Raw genomic sequence first — 11,969 nt, 5'->3', positions numbered from 1 at the left:
TTGGTCTTGGTCATGGTGGAGAGTTTGGAATCTGATTGATTGATTGCTTCTGTGGACATGTGTCTTTATATAGGTAACAAACTGAGATTAGGAGCACTCCCTTTAAGAGTGTGCTCCTAATCTCAGCTCGTTACCTGTATAAGACACCTGGGAGCCAGAAATCTTTCTGATTGAGAGGGGGTCAAATACTTATTTCCCTCATTAAAATGCAAATCAATTTATAACATTTTTGACATGCGTTTTTCTGGATTTTTTTGTTGTTATTCTGTCTCTCACTGTTCAAATAAACCTACCATTAAAATTATAGACTGATCATTTCTTTGTCAGTGGGCAAACATACAAAATCAGCAGCGGATCAAATACTTTTTTCCCTCACTGTATACCGGTCATAAAGAATATTTATGGGAGTAGACTGCTGATTGGATATCATCCTCTATGAGGAAATTGATACGGTCTGTTTGAGATACAAGTTTGAGGTGTTTTTTTCTATAATTTATGCTTTGGCCAGAAATAGGATGAGTCAAAAACATAATTTGGGTATAAGTTAACGGAATATGAACTTTTAAAAGTGAGATTTTCTCTGGACAGTTACTTTAATAACACCAATTGAACTATCCATTGTAATGAATCAGGATTCATTGTTAGTGATAAAATTATCAGTCACAACAATTTTCCACTAAAGTTAATTTTCTAATAAAAAAAAATGCCTAAAAGATGGTGGCTCTCTGCCACCCTACTCCAACTCAAAATTGAAAGGAGCAATCATGAGGTTACATTGTCATTAGAAACACATAACAATCATAGGAAATGTTGCTTGGGAGCAGAAATCAGAAATAATAGCATAATTGCATTTCACATCTGATCCTCTCTACCAAATGTCAGTCAGGGCCAAGCGTAATAAATTTACATTTGCATTCATTATCAGCCAAGTTCATGGACTGTTTTGTGTCTGAGGGCACATGTAGATTTATTCAAGCAGTGTAATAACAAATCTGGAACATAGCCCTCGTCTATCTGCAATCTGCACTGTGCCCTAGCTACAGTATGTTTGTTTATTCATGTGCATACGCATTCATAATCTCATAAGTCTGTAGGCTTGTTAGCTAAAATAAGTTGCTCCTTCGTTGGAGAGAAAAATAGCACCAAACGTCATGATAAATATTCATAACAAGGCAAAAATAGATGCATGTACCAGCTCCAGCTTGACATTTCCAGAAGATACCAACAACTGTCATGCTCTGAAATATTCCCCCTAAAGCTAGTCATCTGTAAGTAACCAACTTAATCTGGAGTCCTCCATGGGAAAATGTTATTCAATAACAGAGTATGTACTGAACACTTTCCTTAGCACCAAACATTGAATTAAGTTCAAATCATATAGCTAAATCAGGAATCTGTGGTAATGCCTATTTCTAAATTCTGTTGAAAATCTTTATGCTTTGCAGTAAATAATACATTTCCCATCTGAAATCTTGTGCGAGACAAAACACATCAAAGACAATGATCCCTTGACAAACATTCCAGCTTAGATTCTTAGTTGGGAGGCGATTTAGAAGAATGGAGCGCCAACACAATGATCAAAGATCAGTTGTCAGATGATTTGTACATGGAATAAGAAATAATAGAACATAAAAGATTGTGTTGAACCATGCGGAAGGGTTCACTGCATGAAAAGAGAACAAGTGAATTATGTTTCCCTTCTTAGGGTAATAAATATGACATGGTGACAATAGAAAAATATAGCACTTTGTGACAGGACGTGAAAATTCTTTGAGATTAGTGAGATTAATAAAATATGCATAATATTCTGGTACTGAACACTTCAACAAAGCCAAAGTGGCTTTAGTGTACCCTGGAAGGAGAACTTGAGACAGAGGTAACACCTGGGACAAAAGTAGACTTAACAGTAACACAAGAGGCAGCCTTAGTGTACTTCTCATTGTATTTATTTGTGAATCAATACAGGTGGAATTAAAGGCTTCATCATTATATTAGCTTCAGAAATGGCAAGCTATTTACCATTTACATTATTTTGCATAATTCTGCACACAGCAGTCTCACCCACCGGTATGAGATTTAAATAAATAAATAACAGCAAAACATAAACCGGCATTTTGTTCTCTTTAGGCATCGGCAAAGCAAATTGAAATAGCATATTACAGTCAACACTTATTTAAAGAGCACTAAGTATGCTATTTGAGATTATCAGTAATGTACCGATTCAATTATATTTAACAATTGCTTTAAATTGCAGTACATAAATAAACAAAAGTGAACAATTGTCCAAATGAAGAAATACCCATGTCCATATAGATAGCCTTTTATTTTTTATTTGATTCAATCAACCAAACCCGTTCCCTGGGGTTAGTACATTAAAGTACTGTAAACAGACACTTGTCACTGCTTCAGAGGGCCTGAACAGTACTGATGAGGTGACTGTACAGTACACAGGACAAAGAAACTAGACCAAGATGACCCACGTTGGTCTTTATACAGGTACTGTATATTGCTATCCATAAAACATAAGAGTTGGGGACATTTACCATGGGGAAATTAAATGCAGGGCCTGGTGCATTGAATTATTACAGTAGGGTGCCCCTGTTGGTTTGGTGAGAGAATAAAAATCCCTTTCCGCTCTCGGTTGAAATATACAGCCTTCTCCCGCAGCACCACCAACCCATCAGACAGACAGAAGTGACAAGGATCAAAAATCATGATTACTTCCTCATGAATGTATTCATTTCTCTGACCTGTATGACGTCGGCATTCCAGAGAGACTGGAACAGCTAAAGCCAATAATCTTCTATAATACCAGAGACCCTGTGCAGATGGCACTTTCTACACGATGAAAAGTTGCTGATTGTGATGCGCTAAAGGAAATCTGAAGGATGAGAAAACTAATAGTCCTCTGCATTTCCCGTTTCCGTTTTTAAGTAGGTCGAACAGCCTCGTGGCACCACGCCAACACTAATATAAAAAAAATGAAAATGACATTTTTTCAATGAGTCAATCGTATTGGAGATTCGCAGTATGCAATATGGTTGTCTTAAAAAAAAGAAGAACTTGTGCAATTCAGTTCGCATGAGATACATCCGCTGGGAAGGACGGTTCTTTGTGCTTCACATCTTTGTCTGTTAGACCTCCTCCTAAGGGGGGAAAAAAATAGTAGCCTCCCACCTTCGTTAGAGCTCATTACATGCCGATTCCTCCGCCGTCTTGAACATCAAGATGGAGTTGTAGATCTTAATGGCTGGACCCAGCTTGATGCTCATGATCCTCACCAAGTCAACCTGGGTCAACAGCAAGAAGGCTTCGCCATCTATTTGCTGGACAAGAACATGGGAGGGAGGGAAGAGTTAGAGAAGTCTCACACTTTAAAATGGGCACCATCAAAGCACTTTCCTAAGGAATATGTTTCACATTCAACCTCCAATAGCACGCAGTTAAGACATAGCGGTGCTCAAAGAATTCACTTCAAAGCAAGGTTTTTTAAGGATTCTCCACCATGAGGGTTATGCAAATGTTCATGCCTCATTAGAGGGGGTGTTATTCAGAGGTTGAGTCATATTCTACCTTTAACAACCTGTCGTAAAATCACCCGCTGTTACCGTTGACAGAATGGCACAACATGAACATAAATTCATGAGAACCATGAGAAGAATTTCCTGTGTTTAATGATTTGGATAATCTGTAGAGAATACCCAAATAGGCCTAATTGATTGAGCGAATCAAAGTACACTTTCTTTCCTTAAACCACAGGCCTAAAGGACAAGTAAGTTATAGAATTATTTTGTGAACAATTGTTTTTATTGCGTCACAAAGGCAATACAATCAATAATAGTTTTAAGAGATTATCTGAAGATTAATACAATACACCAATTTATAGAAAAGATGACCAAAGACTACCTATCCCCAATCCAAGTCTTTGTTTCTGGAGCTGAAAATACTCAGGTTTGATGGGAGAATGAAATGATGGGGGACGTATGAGAGTGAATCAGGCGTCCACCAGCAGACTGTATGACAGCTGTTTCTAGTGACAGCTGCTCTGTTTGCAGTCCCCAGTCAGTCAATCAGTCAGTCAGTCAGGGACTAGTACTGCATGTCTTATGTATAACCGCTTCCACCACTCAATTTAGCTCCAGAGAAATATGTCTTGAGTTGCCTTTATTAGCCATTGGAACAGCTGGGTAATCCTTTAGTCGTTAACAGTTCTATAAAGTGACTCCATTCATGAATGTCAATCAAGCTGCCAGCATATTCATTCTTTTCCCCATTGACCCACTGCCTCAAGTAGAGAAGTTCATGGACACAGCAATTATCAATATGCCAACATTTATCTGTAAGGACTGTTAGTTGAACTACTGAACTCATACAACCATTACACCTCTACTAAACTGCATTCATAACAGTTGTCATTTAAAAGTTACATCCATTGGTGAGTTTTGCAGAGGCACTTAAAATGTCTTAAGCAGACTCAGATGAGACCACACCATTATGAAGGATAATGTGAAGGTAATGCATCCGATGAAACCAAAATGGGATCTTTATAATCCCACAACAGACAGATTCATGGGAAGACCTTTTCCCAGAAGCCAGTGTGCGTGTCAGTGGCGGCTCCTCGAGGGAGGAAGGGGAGGACCATCCTCCTCAGTGAATTTCGTAAAAATTAAATAGCGAAACATTAAAAAAGTCATCATTTTTAAAACGATACTAAATACATTTATGGTACCAAATAATTGATTAAAACACACTGTAGCCTACAGTAGCCTCAACAGCACTCTGTAGGGTAGCACCATGGTGTAGCCGGAGGACAGCTAGTTTCCGTCCACCTCCTCTGGGTACATTCAATACAAAACCTAGGAGGCTCATGGTTCTCACCCCCTTCCATAAGCCTTATTTGCATGGGCCTAGTATTTTATATAGAACGTTATGTAATTATTACACCAGCATGTCCGTTTTTCCAGTGGATGATTCGGATGGGATTAATTTTACCAAACTGCCCCTGTTATATTTTTTTCCCTCATTCACAATTGACCGTTATTACGGAAGCCTGGAGGCTCTTCTAGGCATGAAGATATTTCAAATGTCTAGGGATAGCTTTAAATTGGCCTAATGGCCTTCAGTTCGGAGAAAGTCTAAATAATAGTAACGACTACCCCGCAGCTTCCCTGTTCCATCTACTGCTGTTCACTGGACCCTATGATCACTTGGCTACATAGTTGATGCCTGCTGGACTGTTCATTAATCACGGTACTCCATTTTGTTTATTTTTTTTGTTTACCTGTCGGCCCCAGCCTCGAACTCAGGCCCTGTGTGTAGTTAACTGACCCTCTCTGCCCATTCATCACCATTTTACCTGTTGTTATCTTAGCTGATTAGCTGTTGTTGTCTTACCCGTTGTTGTCTTAGCTAGCTCTCCCAATCAACACCTGTGATTGCTTTATGCCTTCCTTTATGTCTCTCTCAAATGTCAATATGCCTTGTATACTGTTGTTTAGGATAGTTATCATTGTTTTAGTGTACTGCGGAGACCCTAGTCCCACTCAACATGCCTCAGATACCTCCTTTGTCCCACCTCCCATACATGCGGTGACCTCACCCAGCATAACTAGCGCGTCCAGAGATGCAACCTCTCTTATCATCACTCAGTGCCTGGGTTTACCGCCACTGTACCCGCACCCCACCATACCCCTGTCTGTACATTATTCCCTGAATCTATTCTACCACGCCCAGAAATCTGCTCCTTTTATTCTCTGTCCCCAACGCACTAGACGACCAGTTTTGATATCCTTTAGCCGTACCCTCATCCTACTCCTCCTCTGTTCCTCGGGTGATGTGGAGGTTAACCCAGGCCCTACGTGTCGCCAGGCACTCTCATTTGTTGACTTCTGTAACCAAAAAAGCCTTGGTTTCATGCATGTTAACATCAGAAGCCTCCTCCCTAAGTTTCTTTTACTCACTGCTTTAGCACACTCCGCCAACCCTGATGTCCTTGCCATGTCTGAATCCTGGTTTAGGAAGGCCACCAAAAATTTGGAGATTTCCATACCCAACTACAACATTTTCCGTCAAGATAGAACTGCCAAAGGGGGAGGAGTTGCAATCTACTCCAGAGATAGCCTGCAAAGTTCTGTCATACTTTCCAGGTCTATGCCCAAACAGTTCGAGCTTCTAATTTAAAAAATGAATCTCTCCAGAAATAAGTCTCTCACTGTTGCCGCCTGTTATAGACCCCCCCCCCCCAGCTGTGCCCTGGACACCATATGTGAATTGATTGCCCCCATCTATCTTCAGAGTTCGTTCTGTTAGGTGACCTAAACTGGGATATGCTTAACACCCCGGCAGTCCTACAATCTCAGCTAGATGCCCTCAATATCACACAAATTATCAAGGAACCCACCAGGTACAACCCTAAATCCGTAAACATGGGCACTCTCATAGATATTATCCTGACCAACTTGCCCTCCAAATACACCTCTGATGTTTTCAATCAGGATCTCAGCCATCACTGCCTCATTGCCTGCATCCGCTATGGGTCCGCGGTCAAAAGACCACTCCTCATCACTGTCAAATGCTCCCTAAAACACTTCTGTGAGCAGGCCTTTCTAATCGACCTGGCCCGGATATCCTGGAAGGATATTGACCTCATCCTGTCAGTCGAGGATGCCTTGTCGTTCTTTAAAAGTAATTTCCTCACCATCTTAAATAAACATGCCTCTTTCAAAAAATGTAGAACTAAGAACAAATATAGCCCTTGGTTCACTCCAGACCTGACTGCCCTCGACCAGCACAAAAACTTCCTGTGGAGGACTGCAGTAGCATCGAATAGTCCCCGCGATATGCAACTTTTCAGGGAAGTCAGAAACCAATACACACAGTCAGTCAGGAAAGCAAAGACTAGCTTTTTCAAACAGAAATGTGCATCCTGTAGCTCTAACTCCAAAAAGATTTGGGACACTGTAAAGTCCATGGAGAATAAGAGCACCTCCTCCCAGCTGCCCACTGCACTGAGGCTAGGTAACACTGTCACCACCGATAAATCCACGATAATCGAGAATTTCAATAAGCATTTCTCTACGGCTGGCCATGCCTTCCTCCTGGCTACCCCAACCCCGGCCAACAGCTCCGCACCCCCCGCAGCTACTTGCCCAAGCCTCCCCAGTTTCTCCTTCACCCAAATCCAGATAGCAGATGTTCTGAAAGAGCTGCAAAACCTGGACCCGTCAAACACAGCTGGGCTAGACAATCTGGACCCTCTCTTTCTAAAATGATCTGCCGCCATTGTTGCAACCCCTATTACCAGTCTGTTCAACCTCTCTTTCGAATCATCTGAGATCCCTAAAGATTGGAAAGCTGCCGCGGTCATCCCCCTCTTCAAAGGGGGTGACACTCTAGACCCAAACTGACCTATATCCATCCTGCGCTGCCTTTCTAAAGTCTTCGAAAGCCAAGTTAACTTCTATGGGATAGGTGGCAGTATTTTCACGGCCGGATAAAAAACGTACCCGATTTAATCTGGTTACTACTCCTGCCCAGAAACTAGAATATGCATATAATTAGTAGATTTGGATAGAAAACACTCTAAAGTTTCTAAAACTGTTTGAATGGTGTCTGTGAGTATAACAGAACTCATTTGGCAGGCCAAAACCTGAGAAGATTCCATACAGGAAGTGCCCTGTCTGACAATTTGTTGTCCTTCTGTTGCATCTCTATCAGATATACAGCATCTGTGCTGTAACGTGACATTTTCTAAGGCTTCCATTGGCTCTCTAAAGCCGCCAGAAAGTGGAATGGGGTGTCTGCTGTCTCTGGGCGAAGAACAGCAGCAGAATTTGTAAGTGGTCAGCCTGAGGACAGTGACACTGGAGATGCGCGGTCACGAGACTACTCCGTTGCCCGGTTGGAATATTGTTGCTATTTTACGAGAAAAACAGCATAAAAATTTATTTTAAACAGCGTTTGACATGCTTCTAAGTATGGTAATGGAATATTTTGACATTTATTGTCACGAAATGCGCTTGCCTTCGGATAGTGACCTGAACGCACGAACAAAACAGAGCTATTTGAATATAACTATGGATTATTTGGAACCAAAACAACATTTGTTGTTGAAGTAGACGTCCTGGGAGTGCATTCTGACAAAGAACAGCAAAAGTAATCAAATTTTTCTAATAGTAATTCTGAGTTTAGTGAGCCCCAAACTTGGTGGGTGTCAAAATAGCTAGCCGTGATGGCCGAGCTATGTACTCAGAATATTGCAAAATGTGCTTTAGCCGAAAAGCTATTTTAAAATCTGACACCGCGATTGCATAAAGGAGTTCTGTATCTATAATTCTTAAAATAATTGTTATGTATTTTGTGAACATTTATCATGAGTAATTTAGTAAATTCACCGGAAGTTTTCGGTGGGTATGCTAGTTCTGAACATCACATGCTAATGTAAAAAGCTGGTTTTTGATATAAATATGAACTTGATTGAACAAAACATGCATGTATTGTATAACATAATGTCCTAGGAGTGTCATCTGATGAAGATCATCAAAAGATTAGTGCTGCATTTAGCTGTGGTTTGGGTTTATGTGACTCTGGCTCACAATCGGCGTTCCAATTCATCCCTAAGGTGAGGTCAGGGCTCTGTGCAGGCCAGTCAAGTTCTTCCAAACCCATCTCAACAAGCAATTTCTGTATGGACCTTGCTTTGTGCGCGGGAGCATTGTCATGCTGAAACAGGGAAAGGCCTTCCCCAAACAGTTTCCACGAAGTTGGAAGCACAGAATCTTCTAGAATGTCATTGTATGCTGTAGTGTTAAGATTTCCCTTCACTGGAACTCACACTGCCCTATCCCATCTGGACAAGAGGAATACCTGTAAGAATGCTGTTCATTGACTATAGCTAAGCCTTCAACACCATAGTACCCTCCAAGCTCATCATTAAGCTTGGGGCCCTGGGTCTGAACCCCGTCCTGTGTAACTGGGTGCTGGTCTTCCTGACCGGCCGCTCCCAGGTGTTAAAGGTAGGAAACAACACCTCCACTTTGCTGATCCTCAATACAGGGGCCCCACAATGGTGCATGCTCAGCCCCCTCCTGTACTCCCTGTTTACCCATGACTGCGTGGCCACGCACGCCTCCAACTAAATCAAATCAAATGTTATTTGACACATGCACCGAAATCAACAGGTGTAGACCTTACCATGAAATGCTTACTTACAAGCCCTTAACCAACAATACAGTTCAAGAAATAGAGTTAAGAAAATATTTACTAAATAAACGCAAGTAAAAAATAAAAAGTACAAAATAAAATAACAATACCGAGGCTATATACAGGGGTTACTGGTACCAAGTCAAGGTAATTTGTACATGCAGATAGGGGTAAAGTGACATGAATAAATAATAAACAGCCAGTAGCAGCAGTGTCAATGTAAATAGTCCGGGTGGCCATTTGATACATTTTTATGCAGTCTTATGCTTCGGGGTAGAATCTGGTAAGGAGCCTTTTGGACCTAGACTAGGCGCTCTGGTACCACTTGCCATGCGGCAGCAGAGAGAACAGTCTATGACTTGGGTGACTGGAGTCTGTAACAATTTTTTGGGTCTTCCTCTGGCGCCACCTAGTATATACAGTGAGCACCATAATTCATTGGACAGTGACCATTTCTTTGTTATTTTGGTTCTGTACTCTAGCACTTTGAGTTTGAAAGGATACAATGACAATGAGGGAGAAGTGCAGACTGTCAGCTTTAATTTGAGGGTATTTTCATACATATCGGATGAACCGTTTAGAAATTATAGAAGCTTTTGTACATAGTCCCCCCCATTTTCAGGCATCAAAAAACATTGGACAGTTTAACATAATGTAGAATAAAGTAATCATTGTTAATATTTGGTCGCATATCCTTTGCATGCAATGACTGCTTGAAGTCTGCGATGCATCGACATCACCAGACGCTGGGTATCTTCCCTGGTGATGCTCTGCCAGGCCTGTACTGCAGCCATCTTCAGTTCCTGCTTGTTTCAGGGTTCTTATTGCCTTCAGTCTCCTCTTCAGCATGTACAATGCATGGTCAATTATAATTCAGATCCGGTGATTGACTCGGCCAGTCAAGGATTTTTCCACTTTTTGGCCATTAAAAACCCCTTCGTTGCTCTAGCAGTATGTTTAGGGTCATTGTCTTGTTGCATGATAAATGCCGTCCAATGAGTTTGGAGGCATTTGGTTTTATCTGAGCAGATAAAATATTTCTGTAGACTTCAGATTTCATTGTTCTACTTCTGTCTGCAGTCACATCATCGATGAAGAAAAGTGAGCCTGTTCTACTGGCAGCCATACAGGCCCCAAGCCACAACACCCCCTCCACCATGTTTCACCATGTTTCATGGATGAGGTGGTATGCTTTGGATCACGGGCATGTCTTTTTTTTCTCCACACTTTCCTCTTTCCATCACTCTGGTACATGTTAATCTTTGTCTCATCTGTCTACAATACTTTTTTCCAGAACTCTTGGGGCTCTTTTAGGTGCTTTTTAGCAAACTGTTATCTCGCCTTTCTGTTCTTCAGGCTTATCGGTGGTTTGCATCTTGCAGTGTACCCTCTGGAGTCCTGCTGGTGTAGTCTTCTACGTACAGTAGACTTTTGACACATCTACACCTGCATCCAGGAGAGTGTTTTTGATCTGTTGGAACATATTCTAGTCTGTGCTAGCAAAACAGTCCTGTAGCGTAGCATCCGCATCATCTGACCCAATCCATATTGAGCGAGTCACTGGTCCTTCCTGCTTCAGCTTTTGCTTGTAAGCAGGAATCAGGAGGATAGAATTATGGTCAGATTTGCCAAATGGAGGGCGAGGGAGAGCGTTGTATGTGTTTCTGTGTGTGGAATAAAGGTGGTCTAGAGGTTTTCCCTCTGGTTGCACATGTGACATGCTGGTAGAAATGAGGTAAAACGGATTTAAGTTTGCCTGCATTAAAGTCCTCGGCCACTAGGAACGCCGCTTCTGGATCAGAATTTTCTTGTTTGCTTATGGCCTTATACAGGTTGTTGAGTTCGATCTTAGTGCCAATAAACGGAAGCAAACGGAATAAAATGGGTATCTGAATTTGACGGGTCCTTTCCAACTGTTAGACTAATGATTACACCCTAGATCAGCTAGATGCAGACAAGACTGTGCAAGGCGGTACTGAATGTGTCAATGACTGTCACCTTGATTACTCAAATTTCTCGCAACCTGTGCACTTACGTTGTAAACTTTCATTTAAAGGGTAGGTTGTAACAACCTCATGATGGGAATAGGGAACATTTGAGTATCATGTGGTAGCCTAAACCTATTGATGTTACATTGAGTCATCCAATTTGCTGCAATAGAAATAAGGCCATGCTCATGAAAAAAATTATAATCCCCCGTCATCTTAAATGGCAATGACCTACACTGGTATGCGTGTGAGTGTGTGTATATATCAGTGGTTAGCTGCATGTTCTGTACTGAAACTGTACCTCGTCTCTGAAAGTGTGCACGTGTTCCCTACAGCCTGGAAGACCTTGGATGAACTCAATCACCTGTAACACATTGGACATCATGCTTAGTACAGTTATCCAAATGAACAGCACAGTCACTGCAGAGCAAGCAACATTGTAGCGACAATGTAAATCATCAATTACCTCCTCCACTGTCCATGAAGCCACTTTGCTTGAAGTGATGCCAGCCACAGTGGGAAGTAGCTTGCTGTGCTGGTCCCAACAGAAAGGAGAGCTGCTAGGGGATGGCGAGGTACATGGCATGAACACTGACTGGTGAAGGGCTTGCTGTAGTGTCAGCTCTACTTTAGGGAAGGGAAGGAAATAAACAAACACAAATCCTCAAATTAATTCACTTAAATTTAGAAAAGCAAGGAATATGTTGCTGTGATTACCTGAAGATGAACAGCTTGATACTAAAAGGATCTGATGTAAGTCTTTGGAAAGGTTAGAAGAAA

The 11,969-nt window shown here is 41.5% G+C and overlaps 1 protein-coding gene across 2 annotated transcripts in view; it reads right to left on the bottom strand.

Annotated features, from left to right (window-relative positions):
- Window positions 1–1,928: 1,928 nt before the first annotated feature.
- l3mbtl3 (L3MBTL histone methyl-lysine binding protein 3) overlaps window positions 1,929–11,969 on the bottom strand; it is a 37,364-nt gene continuing 27,323 nt past the window's right edge. For both annotated transcript variants that reach the window (XM_014205068.3, XM_082976837.1), the window contains 3 exons: window positions 11,656–11,813; window positions 11,491–11,553; window positions 1,929–3,326 (listed from right to left, as the gene is read on the bottom strand). In XM_014205068.3, coding sequence (XP_014060543.2) covers window positions 3,183–3,326; window positions 11,491–11,553; window positions 11,656–11,813 — 365 coding nt within the window. In that variant the 3' untranslated portion in view covers window positions 1,929–3,182. The remainder of the gene's footprint in view (window positions 3,327–11,490; window positions 11,554–11,655; window positions 11,814–11,969) is intronic.

The sequence above is a fragment of the Salmo salar genome, chromosome 06 (assembly GCF_965601325.2).
Source record: "Salmo salar chromosome 06, fSalSal1, whole genome shotgun sequence".
NCBI lineage: Eukaryota > Metazoa > Chordata > Actinopteri > Salmoniformes > Salmonidae > Salmo > Salmo salar.
Note: the sequence above shows the minus strand (reverse complement) of the source record. Positions and strands in the feature narration are given on the sequence as shown.